The sequence below is a fragment of the Thunnus thynnus genome, chromosome 15 (assembly GCF_963924715.1).
Source record: "Thunnus thynnus chromosome 15, fThuThy2.1, whole genome shotgun sequence".
Classification (NCBI taxonomy): Eukaryota; Metazoa; Chordata; class Actinopteri; order Scombriformes; family Scombridae; genus Thunnus; species Thunnus thynnus.
Genome location: NC_089531.1, coordinates 23,030,625 through 23,051,536, shown reverse-complemented (window position 1 = coordinate 23,051,536; position 20,912 = coordinate 23,030,625). Strand labels below are relative to the sequence as shown.

The 20,912-nt window shown below is 39.7% G+C and overlaps 2 protein-coding genes across 2 annotated transcripts; both read left to right on the top strand.

Moving 5' to 3' along the window:
* The first annotated feature begins 863 nt into the window (after positions 1-863).
* Positions 864-6,505, top strand: LOC137197905 (E3 ubiquitin-protein ligase znrf2-like). Its single transcript, XM_067611405.1, has 4 exons — positions 864-1,598; positions 3,256-3,351; positions 5,199-5,304; positions 5,578-6,505. Exons 1-4 carry the CDS (start codon positions 1,277-1,279, stop codon positions 5,633-5,635), a joined length of 582 nt encoding a protein of 193 aa, XP_067467506.1. The 5' UTR covers positions 864-1,276; the 3' UTR covers positions 5,636-6,505.
* Positions 6,506-7,506: 1,001 nt separating this feature from the next.
* txnl4a (thioredoxin-like 4A) lies at positions 7,507-10,659 on the top strand. Its single transcript, XM_067611406.1, has 4 exons — positions 7,507-7,666; positions 7,885-8,064; positions 9,980-10,083; positions 10,197-10,659. Exons 2-4 carry the CDS (start codon positions 7,912-7,914, stop codon positions 10,366-10,368), a joined length of 429 nt encoding a protein of 142 aa, XP_067467507.1. The 5' UTR covers positions 7,507-7,666; positions 7,885-7,911; the 3' UTR covers positions 10,369-10,659.
* The last annotated feature ends 10,253 nt before the right edge of the window (positions 10,660-20,912 follow it).

Below are 20,912 nucleotides of genomic sequence, written 5' to 3'. Positions count from 1 at the left end.
TAAAGACTGGAAGATAGTTATATACAGGAAGTAAGGACCTGGCCTTCAAAATTAAAAGATCAGACGTGTCTGTTGAAGAGCATTTCAGTTGTGGCTTTTGCTGGTTGAGTAAGAGCAGATTACTGAAAAAAGACTTACTGTACATAAAAAAAAAAAAAAAAAAAAATTCAGCATTACACATGTCTATACATTTTATTGCATGGTGCCTAATGTATGAGCCCTGCAAGCACATGACATTTCTTAGTAATTTTGGTAGACTGACCCTTTAAATTTTCCACTTTTATAATAAATGATCAGACATTTTCTCTCTTCCTGGGTCAACCAGTATTAGCTTTTGACTTTTTGAGACTCACATGTAGTTTACACTCAACATTTGTAACAATTAAACTGAAGTGGATGATAGAGCAAAACAGCCAAATACACTTGCTTCCTAGATGATAATATAACAATGATAAACTTTATTTCTATCATATATCTCATACATAAAATGCAGGTCAACATGTTCTATGCAAAGTTGTAAACATTTTTTTTCTCAAAAAGGAATCAATATCAGCCAAAGTTGAAGCAACCAAAAAACTGAAGTGCAAAGAGCAACAGCCTACTACATGTATCTGTGGCTGCAGAATGATTCTGAAAAGACAGATCGTTAAGGTGGAGGTTGGAAGGAACAGACAACAGCTAAAGAGAAAGACAGAGAGGCATAAATACAGAGTTTCAATCTTTATTTAGCAACTTCACACAGTTTGTCCACAGTTTCCATGAGTGGGCTGACCGCTTTTACATTGAAGGCGAGTTGGCGTTGTTCTGGTGAACTTTGGGTGTTTTGACAGAGCTGCCTCACAGGGGGGAGGAGGGCGATCCCTGCTTTTATTTTTCTTTCCAGACGGCCACGGTTGAGCACAAAAACAAACTTGAACCAGACGGGCTCTGGGTCAACACTTGAGCTCATGTCCTCGTCTGAAGAGGAGGAAGTGAAGATTTGTCACTGAAGAGATTTTATCTTAATATTTTCTCCATTGTTGAAAAAAGGGGAAGGGCTCTGCCAAGAAAAAAACAACCATTTGGAAATTAAGTTATGCGTCAGCGAGTGCGCACTTTACGCACAGCGCGCACCATGAAACTTTAAGATGTTGGATCACTTCGCCGGTGTTGTTGTTCCTGTGTTAGACTGTATTTCCTTTGTTGATGTCAGCTCTTCAAGACTCACTGTAACCATGTGTCGTGGTTAAAAACTTTACAGCGCGCACAAGCTTGAGGAGGTTAGCCCTGAAATAGCATGGGGGCCAAACCGAGCAGCACGGTATTTGATGGCAGAACTCGGGCTTATTCCAGCTCTGATCTCCCATCTGGGAACCCCAGCGCAGGGGACAGGATTGCTGGGTTTAGGTACACCAATGGACCCGATGGCCCCAGGATCCGATACACGGGAGGGGGGCCAACCAGCTCCGGGCTCAGTATACCTACCGGCGGTAGGTCGGGATCACACGTAGTTAATCAACGTACCGATGACACGGATGGTGACGATGAAGAGCCACCTGAGGGCCACAGGTTGCTAATAGGGTCCCTACCTGCTCACCTGTCCCCTCATCTGCTGGGAGGTAAGACTTTAACGCAGGAGTTAGTGCAAATGCATAACAGTTAACCCATGAAACACCAGGAAAGACCGCTTTCACATTAACATAAATTGTTGCTCAGTGTCATCTCTGATTTCATTATCTCGTTCCTGAAGTACAGCTTGTCTGTGTCACTCAGTGAACAGACCACTCTATGCTACTTTATCTCTTGTAATATTGACAGTGTGTTCATTGTTCTCACTACAGAGTCCTTATCTTACACAACGACCATTTTTTAATCTCATGTGGCATAACTGTAATATTTCTGGTCTTCATTCTGTGTCTGTGCTACTCAGTTCAGAGTCAACATATGTTACTTCATGCAGACATGTGTATATGACATTCCTACAAGGTATTATACATTACAGTTGCTGTCAAAGTTGCTTAGTATTTTTCCATTTGACATGTGATACCTGGTATATGGTAATAGCTGTCTAATGACTGAGCCCTTTGTTTAGCACTTCTGCTCTTATTGTAGCCACAGGTGGCTCTACTGAGTCTTTAAGAGTCTTTCTTCTTTGCCTCTCCCTTGTCTTGCAAAACTGGCCTGTTTTTCACTCTGGCTGAGAGGGAAGAGCGCATTATGTAGGTCAGCAGATAAGAGCTTCCTTCTGGTTACACATTGGCTGACACACACACACACACACACACACATACACACACACACACACACACATACACACAGACACACACACACTCATACACATAAACTTCCTGAATTTGCAAGTTTTGCTGTATATAAACTGTTGGGGTGTGTCTAGCCCAGACCACAACAAAACAAGGCTCAAACTAACAAAACAGGACCGTTACAACCTCTGTGTCATTGAGAAACAAAAGCTCCTAACATTTTGTAGTGTTTCCTGAAATGACGCATGCTCCAGTTTCCTCATCTTTCACAATGTAGTCAGTGAAAATACAGCCAAATATAGTTCTCCTGCTGATCGGAGGCATACGTAATTTCCCCAATGAGGAAGTCTAATGATGAATCACCTCATCAATAACCTTTGCTCGTCAGATACGTGCGATTGCGACTCTGCTGGCCTGACATGGTGTCCACAGGCTTATCCTGTTTCCTCGACTCCCATACAAACACATGACACAAACATGAGGTTCACAGCAGACTCTGAGGTAATTACTGCCTGCATATATGATGCATTTGTTGCCCTTTCTTGACCGAGGTGTTATAATGTTAAACAGGAGACTAGCTTATCTCAGGTCAAGCGGCTCCTGCTCTAATAATCTTTGTGCGGCTGATAGGATGCACAAGGTCGGGAAGCTGTGTGTATGTGGGTCAAATTATGAATTAATAAATCACTTATTTATTTCAGACATGCAGTGCAATAAATATTAAAGGCCCTCAGCTTGAGAGTGTGTTTCCAGTTAGTTCGGAAAGAGCAATTACACCTGAATGCACAAACACAAAAAAAAAAACCAGTAAAGAAGAAAGTTTGATTGCAGATTGTAACAGATTGTTTACTGAGAGCTGGTAGATGCATGGAGATGTTGGGTCATGTAAAAGATCAGGCTTGTGCAAACAGTCCCACGCCTCTCTTGTGTACATATCAATAAAAGGTTATGAGAAAGATTTTGGCACATCCGGGTCCTCATCTAACTGTCTTTGTCTTTGTTTTCCTCCTCCCAGGATTCCACTGCCCTGTTTGCTCCAAGTTTATGGCATCAGATGAAATAGAGAAGCACCTGCTCATGTGTTTCAGCAAAACACGCCTCACCTATAACAGTAAGGAAGTCAGGGGGTTAAAGTACAAGAGGGCGTAGGAGATACTGAAATACTGTATGATGTGTGGTGTTACATTAGAGCCACAGCTACCATTTATATACATTATTCCATATTTTACTTGGTTATTTTTTGCTCAAAATAGACACACAAATGAACATATGAAACAGTGGTAAATAGACCAAACTACTTATGTCCAGTAAAAGTAAAAGAGGCATTACTGCAATAGTAAAAAAAAAACCATGCTTACCACAAGTGAAAGTCCTTCAAAATGTTACTTAAGTACATGCCTGTAAGTACTGTCAACAAAATTCAGAATAATATTTCTTTACAGTTATATCAATAAATATTACAGTGTCTACTTGCAACCACTTGTCATAGGTTATACTTCAGCATGAACTTGAGCAGTGAGCAGTTCATAAGATTGTTTCATTTGAAGGATTTTTAGAGACCTGAATAGATAAAAGCGTCCTGTATTTCACATGATAACAGCAAACTTTGACGCCTCAGATTTATCTTGGGACCCCCACGTTTAGGAACCACTGAAATATTATATTACTGGATTATTATTACTGATGCTAACTGCTTTATTTACTATAGGGGTAGTTAAATATATATCACAATACATCCTATTTTATAATATAATCATATGTTTTGTATGTAAAGTCTTAGCCTGCAAAGTAACTAAGCTGTTAAATACATGTATTAAAAGGTACAATATTTGGCTCTGTAGTGGAGTAGAAGTATGAAGTAGCACAAAATGGAAGTATTCAAGTAGTACAAGTACCTGAAAATTGTACTGACAACACATTCCACCACTGCTTCTGTCTTCTTTTTTACACCAGTTATAACAGTTTATACAAAGTCCTGCATCAAATGATTCCCAGTTAGACTAAAGATAAGACAAATATGCACCTCTACCTGACGTTAGACAGTGCAGCATGAAAAGATCAAAGCAAATGCAACTATGTAATGCAGCTGCATGTCTACACAGTGACCCATATGCGTGTGAGCACCTGTGCAGCACACAAACACACCTTACATGAGCATGCACAGGAAAGGTAAACAAGTCTTGTCTGCAGACACACGTTCAAAAACATGCAGTTGTCAATACACACACTTTTTTCACCACAAGCTCGACAGAGTTGAATGCATTCTAACAACAGTAGATTATCCCTCATTTTTAAATATTAATACCGTACATGTTGGGAGACATGCATGCATGTTTGCACACACCCACAGCAGCATGCATGTTACTGATAAATATACTGTTCATATGCAGCTGTCTTACTGTGCAGTGTGTCTTAGCTTATCACAGGAGCACAGCTGTGTAAAACATATTCAATCATCCCTTTATCCTTCTCATGACCCATGCAAATATAAAAACATTTGAATAAATATCTTACAGCTTCTATAGAATTCATTGTAATGTGTGTGCTTAAGAAGCTAGACAGTCCCACTTACTCCCATGCCTCAGGTATTGACATTAGGCCATCTCATATGAATATGCAGATAAACATGTGACACAAACGAAAACATCATCATGTGTTCTTAAGATGATCTCACCAGTGTGTCTCTATTTTCTCCCCATGTTATTAAAAATATATATATCATCAAACTGCATTCCACAAAAACCTATTTCCACTTGAGTTTGCATATTTCCCCTGTTTGAACACCAGTAGAGGGATACCAGTTCTTATCTGGGCACAGATGATGTCTGGTATTCCTGTAGCAAAGGTTAAACAGATGGTTATGCAGGATCCAGTGACTAAACTGAACATTTGATACAAGGTTTGGTGTGTGAGGCTGCATTTTTCTCAGTTTCTCTGTGTCCATATTGTCTTTCTCAGAGGACATCCTGTCCAGGGACTCTGGGGAATGTTCCATCTGCTTAGAAGAGCTGGAGCAGGGAGACACCATTGCCAGGCTGCCCTGCCTCTGTATCTATCATAAAGGGTAACTAACAAACACAAACACACATGAAGAAAGAAACAGATTGTAGGTGGATTTACTCTAGTTGGACAAATGCATAAAATGCACCGGGTGTAAACAGTTGCGACTTCCAGATGTCACCTGAAATGCATTTTTAGAAGAAGTTCTGATTTGTTTTGGATTTTGTTATGTGTCTGTAATCAATAAATAAATAATATCACTATCATCATTCTATCAACTAAATGTAATCCAGTTGTTTTAACTTTATTTAATCACATCCTCTTCTACCTGTTTCAGGTGTATAGATGAGTGGTTTCAGGTGAATCGCTCGTGTCCAGAACATCCCGCTGAGTAGAAGCTGCAAAAGTACAGTTTCAATCTACTGTACGTCTATCTGTGGTCGACTGTGTGCCCTGACCTCATCCCAACACTGTCTGTTCCAGCCGAGCATCAGCGCTCATCAGGGATTGTTAAGACATTATTGTGAACAGGATTATTCAGATTGTGTCATGGGACAGCAACGGACTTTTGACATTTTGCTCGAGGCTTCGTGGGATGTTCAAAGAACCACTGGTGGAGTCAGTTTGTCTCCAGAAAATAAGTGAATGTTCCTTACACCCCCTGCTGGCTGAAAAGTGTGCCCATGCAACCTGGGATCTTGCTGAACTGAACTGTTTTGCTGAACAGGGTGTGTTTTTTTTTATAGCAGAGGACTTGTGTACCCAATATAGTGGAAAAGTAATGTCTCTTTTCAGTAGAGATTTCTGTTTGATGCCTGTTCAGAGACTTGATCAGAAGGCTGAAGGCTGATGGTGTGCAATGTGAAGCCATACAGAATAAAATATGACTATATCAGCTTTAAGGGATGATTACAGTGTTGATGATAGTAGATTGTATTTTGTCTGTTTGTTTTTGCAAAATCGGCTATCAATATTGTTTGTTAAACAATGATGCGTTTTAGACCAAATAGTCTAACGTGAAATAGTCAAGACTTTGTTAATCACTTGGCCATTCAGAACCACAGTAATGTGATTGCATAGTTTAGTGGTGGAATTAAAGATAGGCTAAAACATATCTAACAATGATTCATACTCTCTCTAAGGAGTGCCATAATATGCTGCTATGTCATAGACTGGAAATATTTCCTATAACCTTTGAACCTTTGTTTATTGTACTTGTTATTTGTACTGTAATGAATTGCACAACAATAAATGTTTTGTCTTTGTGTCTCTTTACTGCAATATTGTATGAACTATTAAATATGTTAATGTGAAAAGCTTAATTTATATACTTATTCGTATCCAATGAAAATTAGATATTTCGCAAACTATAATTGGTAGAGAGAAGGCAGTGAAGATAAGTAGAGAACATGTCTCTTTCTTCAGAAGTGGGCAGGGACATGGATTACGTGGATAAATTGTTCTTAATCTTTGTTGCTAAATGAGCAGTTTGAGGAAATGTCAGCTTTGCGTTTACTTAGGGTGTTGCAGAGATAATACCTCTTTATGTCTGACTATATTTGGTAATAAACATTTGTGTCACTAAAAGCCTGTTTCCTAATAGCAAGTGGGCAAGACTGTCTCCAGCAAAGGACAATATATGAAGGATAACTTTTGTCATCAGCAAGGCCCTCATAATGCACGTTATTGTTTGTTCTACTCAGATTATTTCTATTTTCAGTTTAAGACATGGGACCACACCAATTAAAGATGTGTAAAAGATAGTTTTCTTCACTAAAGGGACTCATGTAGGTAATATTAGGTTTTATGAACATGTTATAAGGGCATTATATTGACTGGAGAAATTCACCATGGGTATTAAATAAGTCTTTATACCAATCCTATATAAAGAAGGTTTTGTTTCTGCACAGTATAGGCCTATTTTGATTCCACATGAGGTCTTTGGTTTGTTTCTTCACAGTTTAAGTTTGTTCTAAATTCCTTGAAGAGTATTCAAGTAGTAAAACATCTAACACATTTCTGATTTTGGATAAAATCTTATACCATATGATTTTTTTTTCATTTAGTTTCCCTGTTAGTAATGTAATCATAAAAAATAATGTCTTATTCACTTGTATAATCTTATTCATCTGTAAATGTACGTTTTTTTTTTAACTTTCATTTGTTATTGTTCACATTTTCCCCGCACTTGTAGGTTTCATCATTAATGTACATCCATGAATTTGCAGTCTGAAAATGATACTTTCACGTGACGTAAAGACGTCGTGTGATGACGCTGTGCGTACAGCAACGTACCACTTACGAAAAGGTACACTCACTAGCAGCGGGAGCCAACGTTGTTTTGCTTTATATTCGTGTCAACCAGCTACGTTTTTACATCGCAAACCATTTATTTCACTATATAAGACATTCTATTGTATTTTAAGGTAAGTGTTTACACACATAGCGTTTTAAATTCCCATCTAGTTCATTCTTTCTCCTAACAGTCGTCAATTCTAGCTCGTTAGCTTGCTAGCTAACAGTGTCACCAGGCTAACTGCATGTTTACACCCCATGGTTTACACTCACACTATGAGCACAAATATCGATTTTACTGACTGGTTTTCAAGTTATATGAAGTAAAAGTCACATGTTGTTTTTTCAGACTGGGAATCGATAGCGCAGGGTCAAGATGTCGTACATGCTACCACATCTCCACAATGGCTGGCAGGTTGACCAAGCCATCCTGTCCGAAGAGGACCGAGTCCTTGTGATCCGCTTTGGACACGACTGGGACCCAACATGTATGAAAATGGACGAAGTTCTGTACAGCATCGCAGAAAAGGTTTGATAAGTCTCTGATCCATGTGTGCTTTGGCATTAGCACTACAGTGATCTATTGACGTCTACACAGGCTCAGTAGCATCAGCTGCTGGTCTGCTGTGACTCATGCGCACTGGTGTTTTGGTAAATTAATTTAAAATGTGTATTTATGTGTCCAATGTAAAGACTGTCAGCGTGTCTTTCACTTGTAACGTGAGGGGCATCAACAGAAGATGTTTCCTTTAATTTAATAATGTGACACAAGACCGTGATCACATGGTATGAAGCACAAACAGAACACACTAATAACAACACGATAGCACACAGCAAGGCTAAAGTACAGCTAATGTTACTTAAACAAAGGCAGGATATTCTTCAAAAAGGCATCTAATTTACAAATAACCTTTGGCTCATCTGATTTTAATAAGAAAATTTAAACATAGATGGGTGGTTTAAATAATACATTGACAAATACATTTCTCTATAATTCATTATGTTAACATTTTTACAGTCAAATAGACGGGTGTCATTACAAAGGTTGTAGATCCTCTAGTTTCTATCCAGCCCGTTACATCTTCCAATAAACTTGGGAATTCTGGAGTCATTGATACTAAAGTTACAAATAGCCTGTATGTACCTTTGGTTTTCATACAACACGTACTTTTCCAGTTTGAGCTCTTGTTTAAATATAACGTTATACTTCTGAGCTCACTTTGCCACTTCTGCATGAAGTGATCTGTCAGACTCTGTTCAACAGTTTCAAACAGTTGATGATGTTACACTTTAGTGTAAGCCAGAGGAAAACAAACCGCAGTCATCCAGTATCTGCTTAACCTGCGAGACCCATGACGACACATATACACACGAATTCAAGTTCAGACCTAAACCTTTAAGTATAATATACTTTTGTTATTGTTTCTATTATATATTAAACTAACAAAAATAGACCACAAATGCCAACAGGCTGTGTTATTTTCAGGTGCTCTTTTAGCCCCTGCAATGAAACAATCTTGTTGCATGTCAGTGGGGCTGGAAAGTAAACAGTACGGTTTTGACAGGCTGTAATATTATAAAAGTAACATTATGACACACAATACCTCAATCAGATTGTGTTTATTGCATAAACTATTAATTGCACTGATTGATTGAGCTTTGTTAGATGAGTTAATTGTTGGCACAGCTAGTAATTGCCATCAGTTGCTCTAAATGATGAAGTGACAGCTTATTCTACACTTACAGAAAACACTGATGGTGCTCCAGCGTTCATTAACATTTAAAAACTGCTTACTTGTGAAATCCCCACAATCATCTGTTTGGGACCAACAGGAGATTGCATTTTTTATTTGTCTTGTTCTCAGCTGAAAACCTTATGGGATAGCATGTGCAGGTCCGTCTTTAGCAAGCTGTAGATTTACTTTGTACTGTCTGCTCAGGTGATGTGAAGATACCTCACTATTTTCATCACTGTGTTCAACTCAGTGTTCTGCTGATTTTACAACTAAGATTCTCATTACAGTATTTTATGTTTGCATATGTTGCTCTCAGTCAGCAATTTGTGGACCATTTTCAGGACATGCTGGCCAAAGCTATTAAGGCTGTTAAAAAGCTGACACACTCAATAATTTCCTACAGATAAGCACACTGAAGTGGTGAGAAACTGCAGGTATTGAAAAGGCAGGTGGTTTGCGGCAGTCCATGAGCAGTATCCTCCAGTTAAAAGTCTAACATGTAACATGTTTAAGTGTAAGTTATCAGGTTAAGTGTCATGTAAAGAATACAGTCACATGGTAATGTGGTCTGAATCTTTTGTTTAATCCAGCAACTCACCTTTCCTTGTTATGCCGTTCTGTCTGTGATGATGAAAACACTTTGCTGTTCACTTTTTTGTATTGTTGTAATAATATTGTGTCCATATATATTGATATATTTCCTGACAGGTAAAGAACTTTGCAGTCATCTACCTGGTGGACATCACAGAAGTGCCTGACTTCAACAAGATGTACGAGTTGTACGACCCCTGCACCGTCATGTTCTTTTTCAGGTGAGGCACTAAATATCTTGAGTTCACAGCATCAGTGTCAATGTTACCTAAATAATGATTTACATTAAATAAGTAGCTGTCATATTACTTGATATTGGTGTTGTTTTTTCCAGGAACAAGCACATCATGATTGATTTGGGCACTGGCAACAACAACAAGATCAACTGGACAATGGAGGACAAGCAGGAGATGATAGACATTGTGGAAACTGTGTACCGAGGAGCAAGAAAAGGAAGAGGTCTGGTGGTGTCTCCGAAGGATTATTCCACAAAATACAGATATTGATTGTTCTTTTTTTCCCTTTTTTGGAGTACTTTTTTTCCGTGATATTTTGTGATGCAACCAAGAGACTACAAGTTACGGAAGTCAAGGAGGATCTTTTTAAAAATTTCTGTTTTTGCAGGTGAAACAGGACAATATTTTCAATGAGTTTTTTGTGTGTAGTTTAATGTTCAATTTCAACGTCGAATTTGTTTTCTTTTCCTTTTTTAAGACTTATTTCTAGGAAACAGGTGCTTAAGAAACAGTGTAAAAGGCCTCATATTTAAATGTTGTAATAAACATGGATGATATATACTTATGTTGCCAGCTGTCTTCTCAGTATTGTGTGTACAATTGCTTATACAGCAATAGGAACAAGTTTGCATTACAGCATGTAACTGATATCCAATTTGTGTATTTGTTTTTGGGAGATAGATGAGACAAACTTGACATGACTACAACTGCATAAGTCATGATGTGCTCTAGCATCTCTAGACTAGAGTTGGCCTCCTCAGTTCAGTGAAGAGCTGGTATAGAGTGACTGCACACTGTTATGTGGATGCTGATGTTTTTATTTTTTACAGTGTGTCTGCATTCTATAGGACACTGTTGTAGTGGAGGATGAATATATAGACAAAGTCTAATTAACAACCACCCACAAAAAACATGAGAGAAACTTTGTGCCCACAGGTGTTGGGAAAAAAAATAACTCAAACCTTACAATTCTGTTACAGTGTCCAGATTTTGCTGGATGTTGATTCAACTTAATGGTCATGTTGAAGTGGTTTTGTGTTATACTATGAATTGTGAAGAGTATAAGATAGATAATCAATTGATACCTGAATCTTGAGAAATATCACAGTCTTCCAACACCTCAATAACATTTTATTGAACTTTGTGCCATAATGGGGATAGATGGTCAAAAGATCAGAGGAAAGTGACCCAGCAGATCTAGCATATTTAGTGATTTCATTCCTATTATTCAGCTGTACTTATGTATATGTATGTGGGGCACTCAGCTACAGTCACAGGTCAGTTTGAGGGTAGTCAATGCCTGGAGTCAGGGAGTGCATTTCCCTAAAGGCCCATTAGATGGAGCCAGAGATATTTGGCTGGTTTAACAGTGTCCAGTCTGCTGATCAAATTGTTATAATACTAAAGATTGAGACTCCCATTGTGTGATCCATCAGTATAAAGTCTATTGACCAGGTATGCTCACACATGGAAAGGCATTTGACCCTGGTGTTACGTAGGTCTAAACATACACTATCAAAACAAATATACAGAAAGATAGAAAACTGATGAATAGGAATTTTTAAAAAAGTGAAAAAAGGCAGTTAGTTATAGTACGGCAGACAAATAACAGCTGACCAAAGATACTGTATGATGTATTTGCAGGTCATGTTTATATTGAAGGTTGTGTGCTGGTTGGTCACTAAGTGATTTCTCCAACTACATGTAAAAGTACAAGATGTACCCTAACAGTGCAAAGAACAGTGGAATAAATAGTGTATGAATTTAAAGGTAAAGGGTGTGATGACATTTGTCCAGTTAGTAGATATTAGATACAGTTGATGTCCAGATATTGCACAGTAGGAATGTATTGTAGGCCTATATATACATATCTATAATAAGAGAAATTCCACAGCTGTTGTACAGAAACTCCAGTGAGCTGATCAGACTGTTTGTTTGAGTGTAATGTCCTGTGGGAAGAAACACTTCTTCTGTCTGCTTGTTTTGGCGCACAGTGCTCTCTAGCACCTGCCAGAGGGGAGAAATTTACATAAGTTTTGGCCGCGGTGTGAAGTGTCTGTGATGAACAGTGGGCATCCACTAGAGAAGTCTTAGGTTTTTATTATCTCTTAGTCTCTGTGGATCTCACAGCAACACCAGGCTTTGGAAAAACATGCTATATTTACACCATAAAGAAGTTGAATCTCTTTCTTAGAAATTCTATTAAATTGTTTAATGTTCATTATTCTCATTAGTTTAAGATTCAGCCTAAAATGTAACCATCATAATCACAAAATTTGTATCACATGCCTGGATTGTCAACCATCTGTTTTCATATGAAATGGCATCAAGTTCTCTATCCACAATATTTATAGTCTCCTCAAACATTACCGATCCTTTTTAAAACAGTAATATGTAGGAAGATAAAACAAGATAGTTAATACAGACCTCCAGTTCTCCACTGTATATTTTGTGTTCTCAGTTTTCATCATCAAATGCAAACCCTGCCAGCAGTTATCCATCAGAAGGAGAATGATGGAGAAACTGATAGACAGAGCTTTGGAAATGGAGAAAAATGAACAGAGCAAAGAAAAGAGGAGGAACCAGAAAATAAAGAATAAGCAGTTGGAGAGAGAGAGAGAGAGTATCAGTTGATGTGTCTCATTAATATCCTTTAGCTGTCAGCTCCATCTCTTACAGCTCCTTATAACCAGACACCACACACTGCTCGGGAGACAGAGTCCAATTTGTTGAGTGATAGATGAGGTGAAAGGGGATAAACTCTGCCTCTCTCTGCCTATTTCACTGTGTGTATGTGTGTGTATGTGTGTGTATGTGTGTGTGTGTGTGTTTGAATCAGAGACAAAGAGAGAGATCCTCTCCAGAGTAAATAGCCTGACCTCTTCACCTCTCTTGAGTGAGACAAGTTGGCATCCACTTGGGATAAGACCTTCAGTCTCCAAGGCAGTGTGTAAGTCCTTTTAGAGAATTTTCTGTACTTTATAAATCTGTTGTTGAAATGCCTCCCAAAGCTCGCTACCCCAACCCAGCTCCCCCACTGCCCACCGTCTGATTGTAACTGCCCCAGAGCGCCAGCCAGTGAAAAAGATGGAGGAGAAACAGGAGATGACTGAACAACAGCTGGCCATCAAAAAGAAACGAGGGAGAAGCAGAAGGCGCGAGGAGAGAGGAGACCAATAACTGCTGTCTGTGGCTGCTGCAAAAATAAAACACTTTGACCACACTTGGCTGCTCTTGTGTAAAAACCACATAATCTCTAAAATATTAACTTTTCAGAAAACAGAAAAAGGTTGACTGCCACTCATTTTTTAAAGCGTAACAATATGAAAGCTGGAGCTACAGGCTGACCTCATAGCACTAATGTGTATACTCTGGCAGGCATGAGTGTATTTACAGTTCAAAATAAACTAATTTCCTCATCTTTTTGTGTGTATGGACCATGTTGAGGACCTATATTCACCCCCTCCAGGCCTCCCATGTCCTTTCCACTTACATTAACCTACAAGTCTGGCATGCCTTTGTCTTTGTCTGTCCTCTCCCTGCAGGGCCCATGTACACCATTACTGTGCCATTGGCCTCATATGGAGCGTGGGGCCAAAGGCCGCCTCCATTGGTCCATTATAATTCACATTATCATGCATTGTTGTTCCCTATTACTGTTAATCAGCTCAGCCTCAGGGGAAAAAGGAGAGGTCTGGATGAGTGAGGGTTACTGGGAAACTCTAGTCTAGACACATATGGAGACATGGCGGGATGCACAGTACAGTGTGTGTTTGTGTGTGTGTGTGTGTGTATGACTTCAGTCTTTGGGACTTTCAGGGACATACATCAGACTTAAGACCAGTTGATTTGGGACAGCTTGCACAATTGGGGTCAAAAGCTGTGTCCCCAATTGGTAAAAAGGTGACTTTTTGGGTCAGTGGTTAAGGGTAGGGTTAGGGTTAGGGTTAGGGTTAGGGTTAGACAAGTGGTTAGGGTTGGGGTAAGTCTCCAGGAAATTAATGTAAGTCAATGAAATGTCTCTATAAGTGACCTACTGTAAGTAAATGTGTGTGTGTGTGTGTGTGTGTGTAAAGAGAGAAAGAAGGAGGTGGAATTGGTTTCCCTATAGTCTATATAGGGAATATGCATTTTACCCCTAAAGCTCTGGTAATCCAGGATCTGTTTTCAACTGATAGCATTTATATGGATCTGCACAAAGAGGGTGCGGGCAGACCGCGAGGATCATCTGTGTGCCAGGGGGGAAGACACACTGGCATCCTTCCATCTTCTCTCTCTCCTGTCTTCCTCCCTCCTCCTATTCCAATCTATCACTGTCCATGTGGATGCTCGACGTGGGGGAAGGGAGAGAGGGGGCAGTCGCCAAATTCTGGGACACCCCACCCCCAACCCCTGCAGCTTCCCCTGTTGGCACCGTTACAGACACAAACAGACATGAACAAATAATGCCTTAACCTCTTCCCTTTACTCATTAACTGTGTAACTGTGGTCACTATGCCTCATCCAACTGTGCGTCATCTTCTTTTGAGCCACCGGCTTCTGAAAGTCAGTCTCAAAGTCAGCCTGGATCATCGTCATGAGTAACTTGTGGAGGTTAAGTAAAACAAAGCGTGGGATCCGTCACAGATTACATGTCTATGTGTTCAACCCAAGGCTTTATTTGAGTACTTTTTAGGGGTCTGAAGATGTAAAATTATCCAGTAATCCACAAGCAAAAACAATTACTCTACAGATTATAGCCCACAAATTACAGTCAAAGTATTTGTTGGGTATCCTGGTCGGTACAAGAGAAGAAGTACATTGAATAAGAGGGAAACAAATTTGCATTTAGGGTGGAGCTAGAAATAAATTACACTGTACCTACTTTACTTGTGATGCATATGAAATAATTACAGGGTACAGAGTGGAGGCCAGTGGGCTACTACACACACCAGAAACCTGAAAATTTATTGCTACAGAAATCTGTTCAGTGTTCCTCAATACAAACACTGCTACCCAAATACCATTACTTGATATGGTAAATGTCAAAGAGTCAGACTTATAGAATAATATATAGGGTTATATAGAATAAAAAGAATAAAAGAAACAAGTCACGGTCAGAGGTAATCAGTTATCATTTTGACTGGTTACCAAATTAAAGAGGGTGGGTCTCATCTAAGTGGCGTATGCAGCTTTATCTAGAGGCTTCCACCATCTAAATGTAACTGTTACCACTTTACCACTCTACTTATAAGAATAAGTATGCTAAGTAGCCTACAGTGTCATTTGCAAGCTGTAATTTAAAGCTTTACAGCAAAAAGCAAACATTGTAGTAAAGCCAGAAAAAATAAACATAGTAGAAATGTGCTCTTCTGCTTTCATATCCTGTTAAATTGATTAAAAGGATTTAATATTGCACATCCATAAAGTTGAGGAACCTGCAAGAGTCTGAAAAAAGAATGGTCACAATTGAGCCAACAGAGGCCGAGACACCCCTAAAGCTCCCAAAACACTGGCTCCTACTTTTCCCATAATGCAACCAATAGCATCGTTTCAGACTCTACCTGGTAAAAGTCACGTCTTTCAAACTCCATGCCCCCAGTTAGGCTTTTTATTCGAATTTTTTTTTGTCCCTTTGCAAGCGACTGCACTCTCACATAAAAGGACCATTTTCTATTCAGATATATACACAGTCGTACTCTCAGCAAATCTCCATCAGTGTAAATCTGTGACCTGGTTCTTGCATGTCCTTCAACTTACACATTTCATAAACTCCATCTCTTCTCTTGGGTTATATCACAGCGTCTTTACATAACCGACACACCAGGGAGAGCTATCAAAGCTCATCTCTCTCTCGACAGTTTTCATTCCCTAATTCCTTCAAAGGGAATGCCAACTGAAAGACACAATAGAGAGATAGAAGAGATAGTTCACTTTCTGAGAGGAAGAGATGGTGAGCAAAGGCTTATCTCCAAACTCCCTCCGAATCAAGATCCTATTCATTAATCTGATCTATTTTTCTTCTTCTAAGATCTGCTCTATTGCGTGGGCTTTGGGGTGGGTTTGAGTTTTGTCCCTGTGGGGGAATTACTCAGAGTAAATGTAGTGTTGCCTACAGGTTGGTAGAGATTAACAAGAGCAGATGTTTCATCCTGATAATATGCCGAAACACACACACACACCAACCCTACACCATTAAACGACCCCCTGCCTGCCTCCTTTCGTAGACGCTGACACACTTAGCAGCCGGGTGTTTTGTTGGTTTAATTCCCATCTCGTCCCCCTTTGCGTCTGTCTTTTTACTCCACTCAGGGACCTGTGACTAAATGGATTTACATCTCTCTTCTCCCATCATTCCCGAAGGGGTGTCATCCCTCCATCTGCCACAAAACGAGAGGTCTATTTAACTTAACTCAGATACCAGAACACAGAGAGGAGGTGTGTTTATGCAGTCTGCGGCGACGCTGACGCCGATGTACTGCACACACACGCTGAGCAAACACACATGGATCACACGAGGCCTCTCGCTCTACACATGCACGTCCATTCATGGCAGGCGCCTCCATTCAGATGCTTCAAGCCCAATTAGCACCTGCCTGGTCCTTGCAGGCAGACCAGGCCTCCTGCTACACAGGAGGTGAGAAATGCTCCAGCTGAACCAACAGAACCAGCATGCTTGCGCGTACACACACACTGACACACACATAGACTTGAAAGGGGACAAACTCCACACACTCTCCCACACACTCACACAGTCGTGTTTCCATCACTTCAGAGGACATAATATTGACTTACATTCACTTTGAGACTTACCCTAACCTTAACCATAACCTTTCCTTAACCTTAAAGCAAGTCTTCACCCTGAAATTAAATGATTTACATTATAGGGACATGCTCTTTGTTGCTAAAAGGGATGCGAGTCCCCACTATGTGACAAACAGATTTATTTCCCAACAGGATGAGTCATACAAGAACACTCACACACACTGACAGATACACAATTTGGTAATTGCAGCCGATCAAGCGTGTTCCAAAATGACATTTTTCTATTGTTTCTAACTCCTCAAAGGGTGTATCTTGCACTTTAACACACTGTACTGTATATTGTGTTGTAGGTCCTCCACATGCTCTTAGAATTGTGTCTTACTTTTGTACTCTTCTCTCGCCTCAAAACCAACCGCTTTTCTTTGGCACACTCTCCATTTCTCACCACTGAAATTCTCTCTTCATTTATTTCTGTGAATTATGGTGAAATTTAAGGTAAAAGAATCCCACAGATTTTTACATGTGAAGATCAGTTTACTTGACATGAGGAGTATTACTCAGCCTGTGAAAACAGCTGTATGATGTCTTCTGTGCCTCTAGAAGAGCTTTGACAAATTTCAGAAAATAACCCTGATGATGTCATTGAGGTTATCTCAACTTGCATGGAGACGTCCATTTTTTAACGGAAAGCCTGCATTATGAACTTGGGAGTTTGAAAGACATGGGCATTTACTGAACCAGACAGCAAGCGTCTAACAGACCTTTTTGCCAGCAGACATTTTGACTTAACACAGTAGGTAAAGCACAGGTGTTACTAATAACATTAACAATGGCTCTGTTCCCTTTAGGTGTCCCATTGACCCCGAAACTGGCAGACTTAAACAGAATGCAGCATTCATCAACGTTATTAATTACATCTGTGATTTTTCTACTGTGTCTTGTCAAAATATCAAGAATTTTATGGCACTGGACTAACACTAGGGATTACATCAATTTAAAAAATTCTTTCGTAATGTGTTTTGTAAGTCCCCCAAGTTAATGAAAGTGCAAAATTGCTGGTGTACCTTTTTAATCTATTAAATCGATATTTATTAGAAACTGAATATCGATGAGTAATTGCTGTCCATTTCTGATTTCAATGGATGTGAAGGTTTTTCATTGCTCACATCAGAGCTTAACCTGAATTGACCGTGAAGTGACATGTGATCAGACTGCACACAAGCATGATGGAGTATATTTTTGTGTGAATATGATGACAATTAGGCTAAATAATATATAATTGTGTGTATAATTTTTGATGATGATGATAAGGAGAAAAGAATGTTGATAATCAGTCAGTGATGATGATAGTCGTGTAATAGTCGCAGTGATACAGTCTGGTCTGGCAATACACTTTTCCATTTCAGGCACTTGCTGACATGCAATTTGGTTATAATAAACATCTTTCACTGAGCTTTACACCATACGCTACCAGTTGTGTTACAATGTTATGTTTAGGACAGCCTACTATAGTAATAAACATGAATGATGAACACATTCATGCAGTGTTTAAAATTATGAATGGTTAACTCACTTAGGTACTCAGATTCATGGTTTAAATGCTGTTTCACAGGTATTTCCATCTTTCCAAAAATCACATTTAGAAATTCGGAAGGAGGATTTTTTTAAAATAATTTTAACATATTTAATATTCTAAGTACCAGCAGCTTTCAATCCAATTAACCCAGCTGTAAGTGTCCCACTGTCTAAATTGTGTTTCTTTTTAAGCTTTTCTGCTCTAAGAAAAAAATGGAATTGTGGGAGAACGACTACAACCATAAATACCTTTAGCATGAGACTTGAAAATTGATTGCCACAATTTGCCACAAAATATGGCCTTCTCAGTTGAAAAAATGTTGGTATTTGCTTTCAAAAGCTCAAACGCTTCAGTTGAACCCTCATCATCCCCATCACACTCTCCCCTTGTCCATCTTCATCCTTCCTCCTCCTTGTTCTCTGTTTCCTAATTTCTGCTCCTGTGCCTCTACATCATCATCTCTCTCTCTCTCTCTCTGCTCCTGTCAGAGTCACTGTCCCCCTACCTGCCTGCCTGTGCTGGTACAGCCCCCTCTCTCTGCCTCTGTCAATGTATTTTGCCCTTATAAGGAGAGAGCACAGGCAGACTGTACTAACCGCAGGAGCTCGGTGGGGGTGTTTCAGGGGCAGAAAGACCACAACGACTGTAACGGCAGAGCGAGATGGGAGGAGGATGGAGGGGGTGGTGGGGGTAGTGGTGGGGGTAGGGGGGGGGGGTTGTTGAGCTACCACACTTCTGTCAATGACTCCAAATAAGATGACAGAAATAGGCACGGGGGGAGGAGGAGGTGGGGCGAGGGGAGGGGAGCCTGGAGATTGGAGAGGCAGGTGGATGTGAGCGGGGATGCTGGTGTGGCAGGTTGAGCAAATGTTACTGAGAGACAGCGGCAACATTTACCTTCCGTGTCACAAGCCAAAGTCAGCAGCCACTGATTATATACATCAACAAAGCTCACATTTTCTTGACTCTGGCGCTGTGTGATGCCAACTCACCGTGTAGCTGCCCACGCACTCATCGATATAGAAGTCTAACATTTAGCTGGTGAGAGTCATGGAGGGAGAGCGTGGGCTTCAGTGCGGACGTCTGTAGCGTAACGTGACTGGTGCAGGCCTCAGATGTTCCACCCTTTGATGAAAGGAATATGATGCCCTTTGACTGGGTGTACCTGATAACACAGTGGAATGAGATGATGAATTTTAGATTACTGAGCATGTTCCCACACACTGATTATTCAGTCTTACCCTGATTAATACAATATTTTTTAAGCCGTTATGTAAACTCCTTTATCTGATTATCTTTATTAGAGTGACACAATAAAAAAAACAAGATTGTTCAGTCAGCAATGTAGCTGGATGTCTTTGCTTTGGACAGATTTACTGTGGATGTCAAAGGTCACCAGGATGGAGAGGAAGGACTGCACATGCTGGTTTTTACATTTCTGCCTGTAGATATGCAGAACGTTATGTAACTTCTAAGAGATGAAATAACACCTCTTCTCTCTCATACAAATGAAAAGTAGAGATGATAAGCAATAAAACACACATTTCCTCAATTTAATACACTTTTTGTGGCTTTGCTGATGCAATCTTTCTTGGTCTGGTATGACCGGTGGCTTATGGTACTTTAATGTGAAAAAAACCTGTTCCTTCTAACTATGTAATGTTGTAAGCATTACAGCAAACATTTCATTAAGTTGACTGCACAGAGATTCAAGTTTTCTTAATTCAAGACCAAAACCTAAATTTCTATGTAGCCTTATTGCTCTCAGTGGATATAAAATGTGTAAAAATGTATAAAATCCTCTTGTGTGGAGTGTGCTCAGCTTTGATTTTCTCACCCCAGCAAGTCACTCTTTCATGCTTTTTTACCTTGATGGTACTAGTGCACTTTACTTCTCCTCATAATTCATAAAACATGCCTATATAGAGACTAAACTCAGTCATTCACGCAACGGCAAGCAGGATTGGACAATTGACCTAAAAAATAATAGCCACTATATAAATAATCCAAGGTGCTGCTTGGCAATAATGCTCAGGTATTAATATTTCAGTAAAAAAAAGACCTCCATATCTCTTTGGCGTATAGGCTGGGGCTTTGTGGTTTCAAAGGGCAGTTTGTCCTCTTATTCACCTCATGATCAATAGGGAAAAGCTAATTGAAAATGCTCAGAATTTCAGATATATGTATGATGTTAAAAGAAAGCATTCTGGTTATCAGATAAAGAGCTTGAAACAGAGACCTCTGAGCAATTAACCAGGTTAATGAATGGCTTAGTAATCGTTACCTCATATTTATGTACTAAGGGACTGTATACGGTACATATCTCTGGAGGCAAACTTTCCCTGGAAGCTTATGCAAATGGACTTACTCACCATCCTCCCTCAGTATCCTTTGATATGTGTTATTTATTAATTTTGGTCTCCTTCACTGCAGAGCCGGCATCTTTCAGAGCAACGCACCCAGATCAGGTGATGATCATGTGTCTCAGCCAGGG

Excerpts from the sequence above, each read along its gene's own strand:
- txnl4a (XM_067611406.1), top strand. The coding sequence starts at position 7,912 with ATGTCGTACATGCTACCACATCTCCACAATGGCTGGCAGGTTGACCAA. Across the intron at positions 8,065-9,979 it reads TGTACAGCATCGCAGAAAAG|GTAAAGAACTTTGCAGTCAT; the intron begins GTTTGATAAGTC and ends ATTTCCTGACAG. Across the intron at positions 10,084-10,196 it reads ACCGTCATGTTCTTTTTCAG|GAACAAGCACATCATGATTG; the intron begins GTGAGGCACTAA and ends TGTTTTTTCCAG.
- LOC137197905 (XM_067611405.1), top strand. The coding sequence starts at position 1,277 with ATGGGGGCCAAACCGAGCAGCACGGTATTTGATGGCAGAACTCGGGCT. Across the intron at positions 3,352-5,198 it reads AACACGCCTCACCTATAACA|AGGACATCCTGTCCAGGGAC; the intron begins GTAAGGAAGTCA and ends TGTCTTTCTCAG. Across the intron at positions 5,305-5,577 it reads CTCTGTATCTATCATAAAGG|GTGTATAGATGAGTGGTTTC; the intron begins GTAACTAACAAA and ends TACCTGTTTCAG.